Genomic DNA, 20,473 nt, shown 5'->3' on the forward strand with positions numbered 1-20,473 from the left:
TAGGAGCAGAAGCATGGCCTACAGCAAGAGGTGCTCGGCAGGTGGCACTCGTGGACCATGAGCTCTGGAACTGCAGCTGGAAGAGTGCATCTAGCTTGGTGCTGCCCTGTCCCCAGGGAGTCTTCTGGTTCCCAGGAGGTGCCTTGGGAATGGCAGTGCTGTGATTTCAGTAAAACCTGGTTCTTGTGTGCTCCCCCTGCTTAGAACCCCACTTTCCCCTTTGCATTTGGCCCCTTGTGACTAGCTGTGGTCTTGTCTCACTGTACTTGAGGCATGGATCTTGCTCCCCTGTGCTTTCCGGTGGGTGCTTTTGCTCTGCTTCCTGTCCTGAGGTACTTGTTGCTGCCGTGGCCTGGAAGAAATGGAGGTGGAAAGATGGGTATCTGAAGTCTTTGGGCTTAGTGATTCACCCAGGCAGTGATGTCACCCCTCAGAAGCCATCTTAGTTAGTTCTGGTGTCTGCAGACCAGTTGCTGTCTTTACGCCAACAGGTCCATGATGATTTCTTGTTGTTTTCATGGAAATATCAAGTGTGGGTGTTTGTAAATCCAGTGATGTTGTGGATCCTGGGAAGTGGGTTCTTCTACTCAGAGTCTGCTCACTGGACTCAACCTGGCCCTTTACATAGCTGCAAGGGATACAGTCCTTTTAGCTCTTTCTGTTAGCAATTCCCCCTCTTTATTTTCCATTTTTATTTTGGTTTTAGACAGTCTCTCTATGTAGCAGCACACCCTTGCTCCCAACTTAATTTTTAAAAAAGATTTATTTATTTATTTATTTATTATGCATACAGGCAAGAACCTCAGATCTCATTACAGATGGCTGTGAGCCATCATGTGGTGGCTGGGAATTGAACTCAGGACCTCTAGAAGAGCAGCCAGAGCTCATAACCTCTGAGCCATCTCTCCAGTCCCCATAAATTCTTTTCTTTCGTTTCTCTGTAGCTGTGGAGCCTGTCCTGGAACTTGCTCTATAAACCAGGCTGGCCTCAGACTCACAGAAATCTGCCAGTCTCTGCCTCCCGAGTGCTGGGATTAAAGGCATATACTACCACACTTGTCCTGCCTTTCTTTTCTTTCCTTCTTCCACTCCCCAAACCCTCTGGCCAAGCGTGTTTTGGAAGTTAAGTCTTCCATCCGGACATGAGGAGCTGGCTTATTGCTGTGTCCCTGCCAGCTGAGCCACATGGTGTTCAACTGCTCTGAGAAAGTCCTTACTCTGGCACAAGCAGAAATCCCTGACCAGTCAAACGCCCATTCTAGTGTGGAGCTGGGAAGACACTGGAAGAGGGGCCTGGCTCCAGCCAACAGGAAGCCCTGTTCTGCTTGCATTTACCACTGTAGCTGATGGAGGAATGTTTCAAGGAACGTCAGAACTTTAAATTTCTGGTGGTGGGGGGGTGGGGTGTTAAGTTTGAACATCCTGGTGCTTGTGAGAGTTTTGTTGCTGGTGAGGGGGGATGTCTTTCCCTCTGGACAGAGACTTAGGTGGAATGAAGATTCTTAGAGTTCTTAAGTTTCCCAAACTTTTGACAGTGACTCTTAATAACCAGTATATTTTGTGATAAAGGGCATGTGTGTCTTCATTGCATACAACTGAAAAAGCTTTCTCAAGCGAGCACCTGCCCTTTCTGCATGTGTGATGCACCCAGATACTTTCTCTTTTTCCTATGCTGGCCATGACCTCCTACTGTTAATCCTACCTCCCACTAATGGTTAGAGTCTGCTGTTCTGGGATTTTCAACACTTTCAAAATGTTCACAGAGAAAGAACCCTTCCGTCTGGCGTGAGGAACTTTCCAGGCCATGTAGTTAGATGAGGGCTAGGCTGGACTAGCTCCTACAATGAGGCAGGGCAGGGTACTGTGGAACGGGACTACAGACAGGCAAAAAACAGGAGGTCCTTCAGGGACAACAAAACCAGAGGCACCTTCACCAGGGCCTACAGTCATCAGAGCAAGGCCCCTCCACACCCTCCACTGACCCCTGTCTTACTCCACTTCGGGGACAGATTGCTAGGAAGGGAGCATGATGGCCAGGGACTCTACCTTTAGACTACATCCTGGTCCTGATTTCTCTTCATCTGTGTGTCTTGGACACGGACCCAGCTCAGGGTGTTTGGAGGGTGGGGGGTGGCCTACTCACCTCCTTGGCAAGTAGCAATGCTAGTCTGGTGTAGTGTTCCCTTCAGGGATCTGGTTGGAGTTTTGGCCAGGTGAATAACTTCAATCTCTGTGTGGCCTAGTTCATTCAGTGGTGGGGAACCTCTCTCTTTGAACACAAATCCAGAACAGGGTCTGCTGTAAACTGTCGCTGTCTCTCCACTTTCCAGGGATACTGTTTATCCTGTGTAAGACCTGACTGGTGCTGGGCCTTCCTGCCCCCAGGAAATGCTCCCTCATTGTGGCAGTGACTGTGGCAGTAGTATGGCTGGTGCCTCCTCCTCCTGAGACATCATCGGGGCTGGAGAGGTGGCTCTTGCAGAGGACCCAGGTTTGGTTCCCAGTGTTGATGTCAGATGGCTTAGGACTGCCTGTAGCTATAGCTCCAGGGCTCGTGTGCACATGCTCACACACAGTACTTATATGCACATAATTAAAATACAAGTTTTAAATAACCCTTCCTGTGGCCTTCTTACAGCTCCGCCTTGTTTGAGGATCCCCGTTAGTTGAAACTGTCTTTCTTTAGCTTTCTTCTGTTTTCAGCCGCTTACTCTTGGAGAATTTTAGTCTTGGTCGACCAAGGTCAGTTTTATGGATGAGCTTCTAGACTGGGAGCAGGACAGCTGGTGCTCAGAAGTGCAGCCCAGGGAGGCAGTTCGAGGAGTGGCCTCTACAGCAGATGTTAGCCCAGATTTGGGAGGACAGAGCTGCGCACTCTACAGCAGCCCCTTCTCCCTGGGACTGCTGGCCTCTGCCTTTCCCTCACCGTTTGTGCCCTTGTGTGTAGGTGTGGGCTCACTCGTTCCTGTCTGTGCCTGTAGGGGCTGGAGGCAGTATCAGGTCCTCCTTTGTCATTCTTCGTCTTATTTGTTATTGTTTTTTATGGTTGCTTTGCCTGCATGCACACCACTTGTGTGTGGCGCCCTGCCAGGAAGCCAGGCTGTTGGATTCCCTGAACTGAATTATATACAGCTGTGGTCTGCCATGTGGTACTGGGGAGCCCTACGAATTTTTGTTTTTTAGGTAAAATGGGCTGCAGAGATGGCTCAGCCCTAAGAGTGATGGCTTCTTCCAGAGAAGCTGAGTTTGGTTTTTAGTGCCCATGTCAGGCAGCTCAAAACTGCCTGTAATTCCAGTTCCAAGTGTTTGAACATCCTCTTCTGGTCTCCATGGGCACACATGTATGCACAGAAACACAGATACATATAAATTTTAAAATCTGGGTGATGGTGGTGCACGCCTTTAATCCCAGCACGTGGGAGGCAGAGGCAGTCAAATCTCTGTGAGTTCGAGGCCAGCCTGTTCTACAGAGTGAGTTCCAGAACAGGCTCCAAAGCTACAGAGAAACCGTGTCTCAAAAAACCAATAACTAACTAAATAAATAAATAAATAAAATTTTAGATTTTTCAATTATATTTAGTCTGTATGGGTGCTTGTATAGTGATGGATGTATGGAGCTCAGAGGACACCTGTGGGAGTCAGTTCTCGGCTACCATCTGGCTTCAATCAGGTTGTCAGACTTGGTGGCAAGTGCCATTATAATTGATTCTCTTCCTTATTTATTTGTGTTTGTTTAGCCATGTTTGTGTATTTGTGGGTGGGGAGCAAATGTACCATGGCACTTCTGTGACAGTCAGGGGACTCCTTTCAAGCACTGGGTCTCCTGTACCGTGTGGAATATGGGGGTGGTCTCCAGTTGTCAGGGTGACAAGTGCCCGAGCCCAAGCCAGCTCATCAGCGCCCCCGTGTGTTGTTTTGTTTTTAAGCACTCTCACTAAATCTGGAGCATTTGCTCTGTCTAGGACTGGCCAGAGAGTCTGAGGGTCCACTTTTCTCTGTCTTTGACCCCTCCCCAGGTTGGGTCACAGACACTGCTGCACCTGAGGATCTTTTTTTGTGGGGACTGAGGATCTGAACACAGCAAGCACTTTACCCACTGAGCCATCTCCTCAGCCGAGTACAGTTGTGTTTTTTTTTGTTTGTTTGTTTGTTTTTGTTTTTCAAGACAGGTTTTCTCTGTATAGCAGTCCTGGCACTTGCCCTTGTGGACCAGACTGGTCTTGAACTCAGAGATCTGCTCACCTCTGCCTCCCAGAGGGATTAAAGGGATGCGCCACCACTGGCCAGACTATATAGTTTTGTTTTGTTTTTTTTGTTTTGTTTTTTGGTTTTTCGAGACAGGGTTTCTCTGGTTTTGGAGCCTGTCCTGGAACTAGCTCTTGTAGACCAGGCTGGTCTCGAACTCACAGAGATCCGCCTGCCTCTGCCTCCCAAGTGCTGGGATTAAAGGCGTGAGCCACCACCGCCTGGCCAGACTATATAGTTTTTATGTCACTTTTTTTTAAGGGGGGGGGGTGGGTGGGTTTCCACATAGTGTTAATCCCAGCATGAAAAGCAGAGGCAGATAGCCCTCTGAGTTTGAGGTCAGTCTGGTCAATTCCAGGCTGGCCAAAGCTACTCAATGAGACACTGACTTCAAGGCGGGGTGGGGATGAGGGGATGAGTTTGGGGTAGTAGAGATGCTCTTTGCCCCACCTTGTTTCCTGGTATACTGAGCATCCTCAGGGTTTCTGAGCCTGGGTACTGCTGATACCCTGGCCAGTCATTCTTGTGGCAGGAGCTGTCCTTTGCATCGTAAGATGTACAGCAAACGTTGGCCTTAACGCCTCTGCCATGTGTGACAGCCTGGAATATTACCAGCCATTTCCAAATGTCCCTGGGGTGAGAAGACAGAGTTCCTCCCAGTTGAAAATCACAGAACCAGTTCTTTCCCTTGCCAGCAGGCAGATGGTCCCAGTATGTTACCTTGGCTTAGGGCCCATAGGGACTTCTGCCTTGCTCAGGATGGACTTGCCTAGGGCCTGAGTAACCTCTTCCAGCCTCCAGACACTGCCCAACACCTATAAGACTGCTCTTATCTCTGGGAAACTCACTGTCTTACCCAGGTCTGTGGTCAGATGTCACTTCAGAGTGACCCTATAAACCCCCGTGTTGGATTTTGAATATGACCTGACCTGTGTCTGCTCTGCTTCCCTCGCTGCCCTGGAGCTGATACCAGAGCAGAGGCTGGACGCAGATGCTTGGACAGCATCAGTGTTGTCTGGACAGTGGACACCTTAGAGCCGGCCTGTCATCCCCCACAGCATGGCCCTGAGTCGTTTCCAGAGGAGGCAGTGAGACTGCTGCCCCTTGCCCTGCTCCATTACGTGTACCCAGAGTAACCCATGTTTATTTCACACCATCCCTGACTCCTCCCACTTCTCTCCTGCTGTTCCAAAATGTCTGTTCACCGACACTTTCCAGGAAATGCTAAACATTAGCTGACCAGTCTCTTGTTGCTGAGCATTTTAGAGGCTATGACAGTTAAAATCGATAGGTTCCCACTCAGCTCTGGTTCCGGTGATCCTGTTGTGATGGCAACATTCAGGGCACTCCTTGGAGGTGGCAGGAACTTTTTTTTTTATTTTATTTGTTTATTTGTTTTTATTTTACAGCTCTAGTTTTGTGGTAGAATCTCCTTTTCAACTTACACAGGTGCCGTGCAGCGCAGTGCAACCTGGTGTCAATCCTGGTGACGTCTGGCACCTGTGACTTCAGTATGTGGCCTTTCAGAATGGGAGGGGAAATCTCTGCTTGAGAATGTGTGGACTCACTGGAAATACGTTGTACTTTGTCCTGTTTCTGCAGTTCTTGGAGGGCTAAGTGTTTTGTGTGGTGGAAAGAAAGGGCGGGAGCAGGACTGCTGGGTCCAGCTCCAGGATCCAGCTTCTGTGAGCTGTGACCTTGAACGAGTAGCTTTTCCCATCTGCTTAACTGTAAAAATGGTGGGGTGGTGGTGGTGGTGGTAATGTGTACTTCACGGAGTTGTGGGGCTCCTCGGGGGTGTCCAGGAACCAGCCTGGACCTATAGTGTAGAGCAGAGGAAGCTCTCAGAGCACAGCAGATCCTCACATAATGGGAACTTTGAGGGTTTTAAGAAACAGCCTATGCTGGGACAAGGAAGGAAAGGACGGGCATTGGGGTGGAACAGTGTGGTGCTGCAGAACACAGGCACGTTTCGGGAGAGACAAGGGAGCGAAGAGGGAAGTCACAAAGGGTGATGGAGAGCCTTTCCTGCCCCCTTTCAGGACTGGCAAGACCAAGAGAGTGGTACATGATAGATAACCCCATTCCTCCCTCACTTCCTCCCTCCATACTGCCCTGAGTGCCTGCAGGGTACTGACTGGATCAGAAGAGCTGAGGACAGTTTCTAGGTGGAGAGCCACACTCTGAGCCAAGAGGCATGGGGGAGTCACTCTCCTATAAGATCCCTCCTGGTACAGGGTCTCTGCTTCAGCCAGAGGGCTGGGGTCTCCATTTCGTGTGCCCTGTATGACGTCTTGCCAGTGAATGCCTGTACATGTGTAGGTCTCCCCTTCTCCCTGGCAGTGCCTAGACAGCAGAAAGGGCACTAGGAACATGACCTACAGATTCAGCTTGAAGCTCTTCTCAAGGACCCTCTGCCCCTTGAATTTCCCAGATGCAGCTTCTGGTTTTTATGACTTAGGCCTCTAGTTGGTTTTATGACATTTAAGCTAAGAGGGGCAGTTGAGGTAGGGTGGGGGAGCACAAAGTATCTTTACAGTTAAAAAAGGGCACTGGTCTCTGCACATACCCTCACAGCCTTGAAGCAGAACCTTTTGGTACCTTGGCCTGTGTCTCTGGGGGCCAGGGAATCAGGCAGCAGCTGTGTGTACATGTGCCAGCGGTGCTTTCTTTGTGGCCTCCTAGATCCCGTCACAGGTACCTAGCGCTGGCTGCTCAGGGGCCGTGTGTGCGTGTAGACAGCGGCTGATGTTTCTGAGCACAGTCACAGGCTGTTGTTGTCTGGAGCTGTTCCTAGGTCGCTATCCCGCTTCACGGTGAGGCTCACTGCTTCCACTGGGGTCACAGCTGCCCTGTCTGGAGTTTGCTTTAGTTGTCCTTGCTAAAAGTTCCGCAACCTTGTGCTAGAATCATCCTTTCCAGCATTCCTGACTTGCTCTTCTGGCAGTCACCTTTCACAGTTGAGAGAGGAGAGGCCTTTGCTGGGGGTCTGGGTTCCTAGTGTGTGGTTGCCATTTTTGAGTGGGGGATGCAGAGCTCTCCATCACTTAGAGGTTGCTGAAAGGTGGTAGAGGAGCAGTCGAGATTTAGAGACCCAAGAACAGAGGAGACAAACTAGCCTGGCAGAGAACCAGCTCTCTGCCTGGGCTCTTGGAGTCCATCCGGCAGCGTGGTACCAGTAGATGGCATTGCTGGGAGTTCGCATGGATCCAGGGCAGACTCTGCAGGGCAACAGATAAGGAACGCACTGCAGCTGGGCAGGCAGGGCACACAGATTACAAGAGTGGTGTCCACTGATAGCTGGTTTCAGGGTGCCAGCCACAGCCCAGTGTCATGCCAGTCCCCCACCTTGTCCTGAACACGGATCACCCAGGGTCAGAGGGCAGGCCCTGGGAGAAGAATTTAACTCATTGGGATGTTTGCTTTTGTAGAATGAGCTTAACCTTAGGTAGAGTGCACGCTGCCTGCAGGTCTGCTGCTTTCATGACAGTCTCTCTTCTTTACAGCTGAAGCTAGAGGACCGCTCTGTGGTGCCCCGGGATGTGGTCCGACACATGCGTTCAACTGTGAGTCTTCAGCCTGTCTGCTCCCACTCCTGTTTGGAGGAGAGCTGCCTGGTTGCGGGGTGAGGGGCTCTGGGACTGTCTGGGTGGGGTGTGCCGTGGCAGTCTTGCAGGATATTTTCTCCCTCCCCTAGGACAGTCAGTGTGGCACGGTGATAGACGTCAATATTGACTGTGCTGTCAAGCTAATTGGCACCAACTGCATCATCTACCCTGTCAACAGCAAGGACCTCCAGCACATCTGGGTAAGTGGCCTCTTGTCTTGGCTGCTCCTGCCAAGCGTAGTCTTGCTGGGCAGTCAATAGCTTGTTCGCTGCGGCCAGCTTGCTCATGGCATCCTCGGTGTTGCCCTTGCAAGTGAGCTGTTAGACATGAGGTCAGGGTGTGCTCTTCCCCGGCATCAGCGTAAATCACTGACGAATGTGGTTATTTTGTTTCCTCACCTAACACTGACTTTTGTTTACTGTGTGAGGCTATTTTGCCTGCGTATGGTCTCTGTATCACTTATATGTCTGGTATCAGAAAACGGGTTTGGATCCCCTGGAACTGGAGTTACAGATGGTTGTGAGCTGCCATGTGGGTGCTGGGAATGAAACCCAGGTCCTCAACAAAAGCAGTCACTGCTCTTAACTGCTGAGCCATCTCTCTAGCACTTATGACTCAGCAGATAAGAGAACTTGTCCGTGCTGAGGACCTGTGGTTTTAGTGAATTCAACTCTGTCCTGTGACCCCTGCGAGCACCAGGCACACATGATGGCACACACACATTCAGCAGATAAAATTAAGTAACAACAAACAGGTTTCTTTTTTTAGAAAATATTTATTTATTTATTATGTATACAATATTCTTTCTGCATGTATGCCTGAAGGCTAGAAGAGGGCACCAGACCTCATTACAGATGGTTGTGAGCCACCATGTGGTTGCTGGGAATTGAATTCAGGACCTTTGGAAAAGCAGGCAATGCTCTTAACCTCTGAGCCATCTCTCCAGCCCCAAACAGGTTTCTTTTTTGGTTTTTCGAGACAGGGTTTCTCTGTGGGGTTTTGGAGCCTGTCCTGGAACTAGCTCTTGTAGACCAGGCTAGTCTCGAACTCACAGAGATCCGCCTGCCTCTGCCTCCCAAGTGCTGGGATTAAAGGCATGCGCCACCACCACCCGGCTAAGTTTCTTTTTAATAATATATTTTTAAATGATTTTAGATTTAGCCAAAAGCGCTAAGTTCATGTGCCCACTTCTCCAGCGTCTACAGCTTAGCCTCTGCCACTCAGTCCAGGCGTCTGCACAAGCCCTTCGCTTGCTCGCTTGCTCTAGCCATTTATCTCCCAAACCGTTAGAAAGAAGGCCACCCAGCACCCTGCTCACTGATTTGATGCTTTCCAGAGATCTGAGTGCAGCCACGAGAGAGGTGTCACCGGTGACCCCTTTCTGCCTAAGCCTCAGACTGCTCAGTCATCCCAGCAGTGTCCTTTCCGTGTGGGCCCTGAGCACATTCAGGGAGACACCTGGCGTTTGCTTGTCAGTTCTTTTGTCTTCGATCTGCCATCCTGGACTGTGACCCTCAACTTCAGCAGCCAGGAGAGCCTGCTGCCCTGTCCAGCTGTCCCCGGGCTTTTCTGTTCAGCAGCTGTACCCTGCACTCGGGTCAAGTTGGTCTGCACAGCCCTCCCCACTGTGTAAAAGCCCCTTCCATTACCCTTAGTGAGTAGTTATATTCCCCAGGGTTCCACAGATAGTTAGCATCCCTGTCAGATAGGCATCTGCAAGCCTTATCCTTGGGCACGTTGCCACCTAAATGGGCCTAAATGTGTCTCTTGACGGTCACACATGGTGTGATCTGAGGTCATCATTCCTGCGTTTGTGTTGGTTGGAAGACCTGTGCCTGCTGCCCGGTTTGTTCCCTTACATTTTTATGTTGTACATAGTACAATTCCCTCATCACATGTTTTGCTTTAACTGTCCCAAACTAGGAAGCTCCTTTGGTCTGTCTGGCTTCTGTTTGCTGAGCACTTTTTCAGCAGTAAGAATGCTAGCTTCAGTGTCCATGGTGAATTGACCTTTTTATTCAAGGCCTTACCTGTCCTCAAAGCCCACGTCCCAACCACGCCAACCTCCCAGCTTTGCTTTATCTCCTTTGCCACTGTGGGGCACCCCTACCTACTGGGCAGTCCACTCACTGCTGCCCACTCACTGGAAAGGGCCTTGGGATGCAGTGCAAATCAATTGTCTAGAACCTTCCTTCTACATTTTAGCACAGTAAAGAAAATCCCAGACCTTGTGCCCTTGCTCACTGCCTGTATGCTTGGTCCGCAGCCCTTCATGTATGGAGACTACATCGCCTATGACTGCTGGCTGGGGAAGGTCTATGACTTGAAGAATCAGATCATCCTTAAGTTGTCTAATGGTGCCAGGTAGGTGTCAGCTGGGGATGCTTGTTTGCTCCAAGGGAGTTTCTCCAGGAGCTCTGAGATCAGGTGTGGTCCGGGACAGTATGGGTGCTGACATTCAGCACCTGTATCCCAGGGCTAACTCTGGTCTCTCTCCTGCTACAGCTCAGGGTTTGGGCTATCTGAACTTGGTGAGATGTCTTCATCTCCGTGTCTGAGTGTCGGTGCTCATGTGTTAACAGTGGCAGGCACTGACGTGGGGTTGGGCTGAGCTGCATAGGTGAAGAAGATAAGTGGTGGGTTGGTGCCTCCATACTGGCCCTGGTGGAAACCAAGCCTCTGTCCTCTGTTTCAGGTGCTCCATGAACACGGAAGATGGTGCCAAACTCTATGACGTCTGCCCACACGTCAGTGACTCGGTACATATCCCTTCTCTGTTCTTCCCTGCTTAGGCACGAAAACTGTCCAAGCCCTAGGCAAGGGATTGTGAGGCATGGGGCCAGTGTGCCCTGGAGTACCTGGAGGCCTGGGCAGGGGCAGGAAATAGAGTTGTATTAGTTTTATTTGGGTGGTTGGCTGGGTGAGGGGTGAAGTGGGGAGTGTTTTAAGATTTATTTTATGAGAGAATCAGAAAGAGAATGTGGTTGTACGTGAAGACAGAAGAGGCATCAGATCCCCTGGGATTTGAATTAGAGGTAATTGTGAGCCTTAAGTTTGGTATTGGGAACCGCAGTCAGTGCTCTTAACACTCCAGCCCCCCCCTTTTTTTGGGGGGGGGTTCGAGACAGGGTTTCTCTGTGGCTTTGGAGCCTGTCCTGGAACTAGCTCTGTAGACCAAGCTGGCCTTGAACTCCCAGAGATCTGCTTGCCTCTGCCTCCCGAGTGCTGGGATTAAAGGCGTGCACCACCACCGCCTGGCTACCAGCCCCTAATTTTGTTCTTTGAGACAGAGTCTATATTTCAGGTGTGCCACTGTGCTGTGGCCCTTCAGTACAGAGTCAGAAGATGTGCTGGCAGAGGAGCACATGGAGGTAGTTTGTACTAGGGGTGTTTACACAGGTGTGAGTGCACACTGCTCCCTAGAGCTTTGATCTTGGCCCCAGCATCACAGTCCGTGAGAGTCTGTTAGGCCTAGAACAGTCTGCAGCTGCAGTTTGATATGATTCCCGGGCACCCAGTTTGTACCAGGCTTGTAAAATATATCCTTCGTAGACTGTGCTGCAGGGAGCCTGAAGGCCATGTCATGTGGGGTTCCTCCTGCAAGGCAAGCACAGCGCTCCTGGCCAAGGAGGCTTCCTCAGGTGCATTTTCCTCTGCCCCAACCCTTCAGGGTCTCTTCTTTGATGACTCCTATGGCTTCTACCCAGGCCAAGTGCTTATTGGCCCTGCTAAGATCTTCTCCAGTGTCCAGTGGCTCTCAGGGGTCAAGCCTGTACTCAGCACCAAGAGCAAGTTCCGCGTGGTGGTGGAGGAGGTAAGGGCATAACCGGTAGGGTGAGGGCCGAGTTGTAGGCCCTGGGGGTAAGCTATTTACCTGCTCCCAGGACCCAAACTCTGGTGACCTGAAAGGGGTTTGGGCATGGGGCAGCCCAGGCTCTATTTGTAGGATAACTGATTGTCAGAACCCTCTTCCCTTGCTCTGCTCAGGGAGAGTGGAGGGATCATGACTCCTAATGCGTGAGTGGTCACAGTATTTGTGAATGTGGTGCTGCGGGCCTTGAAAGTCCACCCCTGACCACACTCCTGTCCCACTCAACTGCCCCAGGTTCAGGTTGTGGAATTGAAGGTCACATGGATCACCAAGAGCTTCTGCCCTGGGGGCACGGACAGCGTTAGCCCCCCACCTTCTGTCATCACTCAGGAAAACCTAGGCAGGTAAGCACGCCCCTACCCCCCAAATCCCAGGAACTCACCCGGGCATGTCTTGGGGCCATAAATGCATGAGAGAGCCAAGCCTTCCCCGACCTCTCAGAAGTCCATCCAAGCTCCCATTTTTTTCTCTTCAGGGTGAAGCGTCTCGGATGCTTTGACCATGCTCAGCGGCAGCTTGGGGAACGCTGTCTATATGTCTTCCCAGCCAAGGTAGAGCCGGCCAAGATTGCCTGGGAATGTCCAGAAAAAAACTGCGCCCAGGGGGAGGGCTCTATGGCCAAGAAGGTATGTCCTTGAGGCGGGTGGGTGTGGGCACTCATGGAACTGGCCACGAGCCATTTCCACAGCTAGCAAGGTGGGTCTGGGCTCTAGGCCTTGGGACAGCCATGAGGACCCTTGCTGGCCACTTAGGTGTTTATAGCTCTATCCCCCAAGACAGAAATACCTGGGGCCAGGGTGGGCCCCTGCCTGCCTTACTCCACAACCCTCTCGCCTTGGCTCTGCTCTTGTAGGTGAAGCGCCTGTTGAAGAAGCAGGTCGTGAGGATCATGTCCTGCGCCCCAGATACCCAGTGCCCTAGGGACCACTCCATGGAGGACCCAGACAAGAAAGGGGAAGCCAGAACAAAGAGCGAAGTGGGGTCTCCTAGCCCCGAGGAGCAACCTGATGGATCCAGCAGCCCAGTAGAGATGCAGGACGAGGGGGGAGAAGAGCCTCAGGAGCCAAGCGAGCCGCTGCCCCCCTTCCTGTTGAAGGAGGGTGGAGACGATGGACTGCACTCCGCAGAGCAGGATGCAGACGATGAGGCTGCTGACGATACGGATGACACCAGCTCGGATGACACCAGCTCGGTGACCTCCTCCGCCAGCTCCACTACCTCCTCCCAGAGTGGCAGTGGCGCCAGTCGTAAGAAGAGCATCCCCCTGTCCATCAAAAACTTGAAGCGAAAACACAAGAGGAAGAAGAATAAGATTACCCGGGACTTCAAGCCTGGAGACAGGTAAATTCCAAGTGTTTGTCCCCTACAGGGCCCAGCCAGGGCCCAGGAAAGAGGAGCTCATGGTGCTCCCATCCCCAGGGCTGGTGCCTAGGGTAGGCCTTGGTAGACTGCGGAAGTGTAGGGTAGTGGCTTCCTGGAGCCATAGTTGCCTGAGTTCCCCAGAGAATGTGTCACGCTTGGGGCACGGGTAAGCTTTAGATACACTGGACACTCTCACCCTGCCTACTTGAGACTCAGGTAGGCCTGGAAGTGATGGAAGGTCAGCGCCTCTCTCCAAGAAGCACATCTGTGGTGCCTGTATTGGCAGGGTGGCCGTAGAGGTTGTAACCACGATGACCTCAGCTGATGTGATGTGGCAGGATGGCTCTGTGGAGTGCAACATCCGCTCCAATGACCTCTTCCCGGTGCACCACCTGGACAACAATGAATTCTGCCCTGGAGACTTCGTGGTGGACAAGCGAGGTAGTGCTAAGCCTCAGGGTGGTCAGTGGGACACTCTGGACAAGGTCAGGGGTCAGTGGAGATGGGACTTGGGCTCGAGGAGTACTTTTTGAAGGTCTCTTTAGCAGGCCAGGGGAAGCCTGTGTGATTGCGGGCAGGCCCCCCCAGGGCTTCTCAGGTAGTCATGTCCCTTCTGCTTTTCCTAGTCCAGAGCTGCCCAGACCCTGCTGTCTACGGTGTGGTGCAATCCGGGGACCATGTTGGCCGTACCTGCATGGTGAAATGGTTCAAACTGCGGCCTACTGGGGATGATGTGGAGGTGAGCTTGCTGACCTCCTTCTTTTCGGGGGGCTCCAGGTAAAGGGGTGAGGCCCTGGCTCATGCCAGCTTGGTTTGTGCTACAGCTCATTGGGGAAGAGGAGGATGTGAGTGTCTATGACATCGCTGACCACCCTGACTTCCGCTTCCGCACAACTGACATTGTCATCCGCATTGGTAACACTGACGATGGGGCTCTGCCCAAGGAGGATGAGGTAGGTGTGCCCTCCAAGTTCATGTGCTGGGCAGTGCCTGCGCTTCCTGACACTGCCACCAGCTGTCTTCAGGAAGTCTTAGAGCTCAGTGTCTCGGGATGGCCGGCATGGCCTGCATTAGAGACAGGCAGCCCAGGCATCTGCTGGACTCGGGCCTCTTAGACCCTGCCAGTCGTTCCCTAGAGGGGTTACACTCTGTTGCAGCTGTGAGTAGCACAGTCAACTGCAGCAAAGTCCTCGCAGGTTTGGAAATGGGACTTGAGACAGACCTTGAGCAAAGAGGGGGAGGGATATTGGGAGAGGGCAAGAAAGATTCTAGGGGGCTGGAGAGATGGCTCAAAGGTTAAGAGCATTGTCTGCTCTTCCAAAAGTCCTGAGTTCAATTCCCAGCAACCACATGGTGGCTCACAACCATCTGTAATGAGATCTGGTGCCCTCTTCTGGCCTGCAGACCTACACACAGACAGAACATTGTATACATAATAAGTAAATATTTTAAAAAAAAAGAAAGATTCTAGACAGAGGGGCAGAAACAAACCCTGAAGTCAGGATACCCATGCTGGGAAGAGTGCCGAGCCAGGGAGGTAAAGCAGTGCCTGTGGGGAGATACTTGGTGCAGTCTCGGAAAGGCCACCTAGTATCTGCTGCCCGGCCAGAGAGTGGGTGCCATGGATGGGGAACCTGAGGCTTCACAGCTTACCCCCCAGTTGACTGTCCCCTTTGCCCTTCAGCCATCAGTGGGCCAAGTGGCTCGAGTAGACGTCAGTAGCAAGGTGGAAGTGGTGTGGGCTGACAACTCAAAAACCATCATCCTGCCCCAGGTAAGACTGGCTAGAGTCTCCCCGGCTGCTCGCTGCCCCTGAAGGTGGCTCTCTAGTCTTCACATTAGCTCCAAGGATTGGATTCCAGAGGTGTGAGGTTCCCAAACTTCTAGATTGCTCTAGAGTCTCCACACTGTGTTGAGCCATGTGGGGTCTTTCCTGCCACTGTTTCTAGGATTGTTGACAGCAAGAAAAAGCTGACCTCAGTTCAGTTGTCCCAAGCTGGTCCCCTTTCCCTCGCCCATATTTAGCTGACCCCATAGGCCAACTCTCCTTTCCTGATGCACACAAGAGGGTGGGCCAAGGGTGGCAGAGAATGGCTTGTCCCTTACCTTGGCAGCCATTCTAGGGGAGAGCAGGGCACAGTGTGACCAACTCTAGCGCACCTGCTTCACCTGCCAGTCAGGTAACCCACTTGCTCCTGAGTCCTAGAGGTGGGCTGGCTTTGCTGAGGCTTCCCCTTGTGCCCCTCACTGCACAGAGCCTGAGAGACGGTGGCACATGCATTAACTGGACTGTGTGTAAAGCTTGGGCTGGAAGGTGGGCAAAGGGCAGAGAACTGGAATCTTGTAGCATGGACAGGGCTTCAGATGCAAAGTTGAGAACAGAGAAGGGGGAGGGGCCAGCAAGGCCACAGGGAGTCATTAACAGGAGCAAAGGGGCCAGAGTTGTGTCTGAATGGTTGTCTTCTGCCCCCAGCACTTATACAATATCGAGTCCGAGATCGAGGAGTCCGACTACGATTCGGTAGAAGGCAGCACCAGTGGAGCATCTTCGGATGAGTGGGAAGACGACAGCGACAGCTGGGAGACGGACAATGGGCTGGTAGATGACGAGCACCCCAAGATAGAAGACCTCGCCATCCTCCCCACAGAGCAGCCGGCAGCCCCTGAGGAGGACAAGGGGGTGGTGATCAGTGAAGAGGCAGCCACAGCTGCCATCCAGGGAGCTGTGGCCATGGCTGCCCCCGTGGCAGGGCTGATGGAGAAAGCTGGCAAGGACGGGCCTCCCAAGAGTTTCCGGGAACTGAAAGAAGCCATCAAGATCCTGGAGAGCCTCAAGAACATGACCGTGGAGCAGCTGCTCACAGGGTCCCCCACCTCACCCACGGTGGAGCCGGAGAAGCCGACCCGGGAGAAGAAGTTTCTGGACGACATCAAGAAGCTACAGGAGAACCTCAAGAAGACCCTAGACAACGTGGCCATCGCTGAGGAGGAGAAGATGGAGGCGGTGCCCGACACAGAACGCAAGGAAGATAAAACAGAGGCACAGTCACCAGTGAAGGCCGAGTGGCCCAGTGAGACTCCTGTGCTCTGTCAACAGTGTGGTGGCAAACCTGGTGTCACCTTTACCAGTGCCAAGGGCGAAGTGTTTTCTGTGCTGGAGTTTGCACCCTGTGAGTTGGCGCAAATGGCTGTTGTCCTTCCTCATCCTCCCCAGTTTTCCTATTTCTGCACCCGGAGGCCCCCCCCCCCCCCCCCCCGCACTAAGGGATAGCACCTGGGTTCCGTCACCATCTAGAGTCTCCCAAGCAGCATGTGTCCAAGCCATACTCCAGGGCAGTGTGGGTTTGTCTGGAGCTGACGGGCTTCGGGTCAGGGCCTGACTGTTGTCTCTCCGTGCAGTAAACCACTCGTTCAAGAAGATTGAGTTCCAGCCTCCAGAAGCCAAGAAGTTCTTCAGCACAGTGCGAAAGGAGATGGCTCTGCTGGCCACCTCACTGCCCGATGGCATCATGGTCAAGACATTCGAGGACAGAATGGCAAGTGGGCTGCTGGGAACTTGGGGAGGCCAGATAGAGGTACCATTGGGAGCTACCTTGCCATGTTTCCAGGGATGGTGGCTCAGTCACCTGAGGTCCCAAAATGGAGTCCTGCAGCCACATGGGCACATTTGAGGGGCCACCTGGTCCTTCCTCTAAAATGTAACCAAGTGATATTGGCACACACCTTTAACCAGTCGGGAGGCAGAGGCAGATGGATCTTTTGAGTACAGACCAGCCTGGTCTATAAAGCAAGTTCCAGGACTACACAGAAACCCTGTCTTGAAAAACAAAACAAACATAAGTAGCTTTGAACCCTAAAGCGTAGGAGGAGCTTTCGTGTATCTTCCCTGATTCCCCCAAACCAGAGGCCTTTCCTCACTCTCGGCTCCTTCCAGGGAACTTGTCTGTCACAGCACTGCCCTCGGTGTCAGCGCAGCAAATGGTTCTTTTTGTGGTTGGTCATCCCAGCTGCCCTGTAGGCTGATGCCAGGAGCTCACAGTGCTCCTGACTCCGCCTCTCAAGTGCTGGGATTGCAGGTGGAAGCTGGCACCCAACCCTACCTGAGCGTCCCAGGGACACCTGTTTTACCTGGTAGAGTTCTTTGAGAATTTCAGCCAGTGCAGCTCTGCTGAGGGAGTGTAGAGCACCGACTTTTGGTTTGGTTTGGATTTGGTTTTCAAGACAGGGTTTCTCTGTAGCTTTGGAGCCTGTGCTGGAACTAGCTCTTGCAGACCAGACTGGCCTCGAATTCAAGAGATCACCTGCCTCTGCCTCCTGAGTGCTGGAATTAAAGGCATGCACCACCATTGCCTGACTACTTTTGTTTTGTTGATGCTTTTTTTCCCCCATGTCTTCAAAACATCTCAGGGTACCTCAAAACCCCACGGAAGAAAGGGTCCTTCTTTCTCTCCATTTTCCCAGCTACTCTCTGCTCTACTCTGGTGCCCTGGCAGGAGCGACCTCATTCACGTGCCTGTATCCTGATGTCACAGTTGTTCTGGCCTCTGCCAGTCCTTGCCATTGAGCTCGGACCCCCAGTACCTTCCTTCCAGCTGTGTGACTACACTTCTGCCCCCAGAAGTGAAAGCAGACATTTGGGTTAGCTGTCTCCATGGCTGTGACTCTGGAGTTCTGCTTCCTCCCTGCTCTGTGTGCACAGTGCTCTGGGAGGAAGCGAGGCCAGACTCCAGAAGCCAGCCTTTGTCTGTTCCCTCCAGGACCTCTTCTCAGCACTGATCAAGGGCCCCACTCGGACTCCTTACGAAGACGGCCTCTACCTGTTTGACATTCAGCTTCCCAACATCTACCCAGCGGTGCCCCCCCACTTTTGCTACCTCTCTCAGTGCAGTGGCCGCCTGAACCCCAACCTGTATGACAATGGGAAGGTGTGCGTCAGCCTCCTGGGTACCTGGATTGGAAAGGTAAGGATGGGCCCCAGTGGAGATGGTGGCACAATGGGGCTGATGTACACCTGGGATAGACCTGAAGGTTCCATTTGTGTTTCAGGGGACAGAGAGGTGGACAAGCAAATCCAGTCTTCTCCAGGTGCTCATCTCTATTCAAGGTATGACGGGCTCACAGGCACACCGACGGGCTGTTCCCCAGCCTGCCCTCGTGTGTTTGCCCACTAACTGGACTCTTTCCGGCAGGTCTGATCCTGGTAAATGAACCATACTATAACGAAGCTGGCTTTGACAGTGATCGAGGCCTGCAGGAAGGCTATGAGAACAGTCGCTGCTACAATGAGATGGCCTTGATCCGTGTGGTGCAGTCCATGACCCAGTTGGTCCGACGGCCTCCTGAGGTCTTTGAGCAGGAGATTCGACAGCATTTCAGTGTGGGTGGCTGGCGTCTGGTGAACCGCATTGAGTCCTGGCTGGAAACCCACGCCATGCTGGAGAGGGCCCAGGCACTGCCCAATGGGGTCCCTAAAGACAACAGCTCTCTGGAGCCTCAGGCTGTAGCTGAACTCTCAGATTCCGGCCGTGAAGAGCCTGAGGATGTAGGGATGGCCCCTGGGGACGCCTCCCAGGGCTCAGACTCAGAGAGTGGTGCCCAGGGCCCAGCCTCAGCCAGCAGGGACCACACAGGGCAGACTGAGACAGCCCCTGATACGTCAGCACCACCAAGCGTTAGACCAAAGAGGAGGAGGAAGAGCTACCGCAGCTTCCTGCCAGAGAAGAGTGGCTACCCTGACATCGGCTTCCCCCTCTTCCCGCTTTCCAAGGGCTTCATCAAGAGCATCCGGGGGGTCCTGACGCAGTTCCGCACCACCCTCCTTGAGGCAGGCATGCCCGAGAGCACAGAGGACAAGTAGCTCCCAGGCCTTGAAAAAGGAGTGTCACGGTGGGAGAGGCCAGCCGCTGCCTGCTCCCTCCCTTCCTGAGAACTTGCCCCTCTCCCTGCCCCTCTGTCCCCAGTTGGAGCCTTCCACTTCCCTCCTCCCTGCGGCAAGTTTGATGAAGTGCAAGAAGTGTCCCTCAGCCACGTTCAAAGGCAGGTCCCTGGGGCACTGGGACCTCCATTGCCGGTCCTCTGGTTGCTCCAGCCGAATGTCCTGGCACTTGTTCCCTAGCCGTCCCTTCTCAGGTCAGAGGTGGGGTGTTGAGGAACCTACAGATGGCAGGAGGGTGGACGTGCCTTGCATGACGTGTGGCTGCTCCTGCAATGCTCCTGGTCCCTTTCCTCTTCAGCTTGACTGTAGCCTCCCCACACCCCAGGTCCTGCTGCCACACTGGGTCCTCTAGTCCCCCATGCCTCCATCTCTTGGAGCTGTGGCTGGCTTGGCCTGTCAGTGCGTTACAGCCCTTAGGCCTGTTGAACTTCCTCTCTAAGAGAGGTTGAGACTGAGCTAAGGTTCAGAGTAACACCCAAGAGAGGTGGTAGCCCTCACATACAAATATGGAGTCAAGGACAGGGTGCTGCTGGGAAGGAAACGACTGTAGGTGCCTTGTGTGGGCAGTACTGACATCTCCATGCTGAGACCACAGGGCATCTGCACAAACCAGGCCAGCAACAAGGGCCTCCCAACGGCCCCACCCAACGGCTCCTGTCAGCCTTGCTTATAGACTCTGCAGGCCCAGTTGGAGGGAGGAGGGAGGCTGGATGGCGGCAGGAGCTCCCCCCACCCCTACAGGCCCAGAGGTTTACAAGTTTCTAAGCTTTTGATAATGTGAAGCTCCAGGTAGAGGATGCTGGTGAGCAGACTGCAGCTGTTATTCCTGCTGTATGTGTGTAATATTTAAGGTTGGGAAAATAATCTCAGAAGCAAAGATACTAACTCTTACTAGAAAAAAGACAAATAAAAAGTAAAACAGACAAAAAAAAGCCAAAGCATGATGCGTCTTGTCAGCTTTAAGTGGGCTCCGTGCCTGTGCTGTGCCAGGACCACCGGGCATCAGAGCCTTGGGAAGGACAGAGCCAGAAACTGGAACACTCAGCAGGAACCTGTTGGTACCTCGCGGACATGATGAGTGCCGGGTGGGGCTGTGCATCCCAGGGCATCATTCATGTGGAGATGTGAATGCCCGCTGCTTATAATATCTGTATAAAGTGCTGTGTGATTAAACTTTTTTTACTTGCCTTTTTTGGGGGGCTGGCTCATTAACAAGAAAAGGGGACACCATTAAAACTGCCTCTGCCATTTGTTCAGGCTCTGCTGCTTTCTCTGTGCCAGAGGCCACCCTTCCATGCCCTTTCCTCAAGGGAGCCTGGCAGTGGGTCCTTCTCCAGTCATGGGGTCTGTGGGGTGGACAGCTAAGTGTCCTGATGGCAGTCAGCTCCACACTGGGTAGTGGACACCAGTGTGCTGAGTTCCAGATTCTGGGGGAACTGACGTCACAAAATC

The 20,473-nt window shown here is 52.7% G+C and overlaps 1 protein-coding gene across 2 annotated transcripts in view; it reads left to right on the plus strand.

Moving 5' to 3' along the window:
• The window catches only part of Ube2o (ubiquitin conjugating enzyme E2 O), a 42,788-nt gene extending 22,589 nt beyond the window's left edge, over window positions 1-20,199 (plus strand). The window contains exons 2-18 of one of the 2 annotated variants that reach the window (XM_041635848.1): window positions 7,752-7,811; window positions 7,943-8,053; window positions 10,120-10,217; window positions 10,549-10,612; window positions 11,524-11,667; window positions 11,959-12,068; window positions 12,200-12,350; window positions 12,578-13,065; window positions 13,373-13,527; window positions 13,713-13,825; window positions 13,911-14,039; window positions 14,771-14,860; window positions 15,560-16,256; window positions 16,486-16,622; window positions 17,844-18,047; window positions 18,133-18,190; window positions 18,276-20,199. In XM_041635848.1, the coding sequence (XP_041491782.1) occupies window positions 7,752-7,811; window positions 7,943-8,053; window positions 10,120-10,217; window positions 10,549-10,612; window positions 11,524-11,667; window positions 11,959-12,068; window positions 12,200-12,350; window positions 12,578-13,065; window positions 13,373-13,527; window positions 13,713-13,825; window positions 13,911-14,039; window positions 14,771-14,860; window positions 15,560-16,256; window positions 16,486-16,622; window positions 17,844-18,047; window positions 18,133-18,190; window positions 18,276-18,943 (3,477 nt within the window). In that variant the 3' untranslated portion in view covers window positions 18,944-20,199. The remainder of the gene's footprint in view (window positions 1-7,751; window positions 7,812-7,942; window positions 8,054-10,119; window positions 10,218-10,548; window positions 10,613-11,523; window positions 11,668-11,958; window positions 12,069-12,199; window positions 12,351-12,577; window positions 13,066-13,372; window positions 13,528-13,712; window positions 13,826-13,910; window positions 14,040-14,770; window positions 14,861-15,559; window positions 16,257-16,485; window positions 16,623-17,843; window positions 18,048-18,132; window positions 18,191-18,275) is intronic. The other variant, XM_041635849.1, reaches the window with a different exon arrangement.
• Window positions 20,200-20,473: the final 274 nt, after the last annotated feature.

The sequence above is a fragment of the Microtus oregoni genome, unplaced genomic scaffold, assembly GCF_018167655.1.
Source record: "Microtus oregoni isolate MIOR12 unplaced genomic scaffold, Mior012 000048F_ref0000485, whole genome shotgun sequence".
NCBI classification, from domain to species: Eukaryota; Metazoa; Chordata; class Mammalia; order Rodentia; family Cricetidae; genus Microtus; species Microtus oregoni.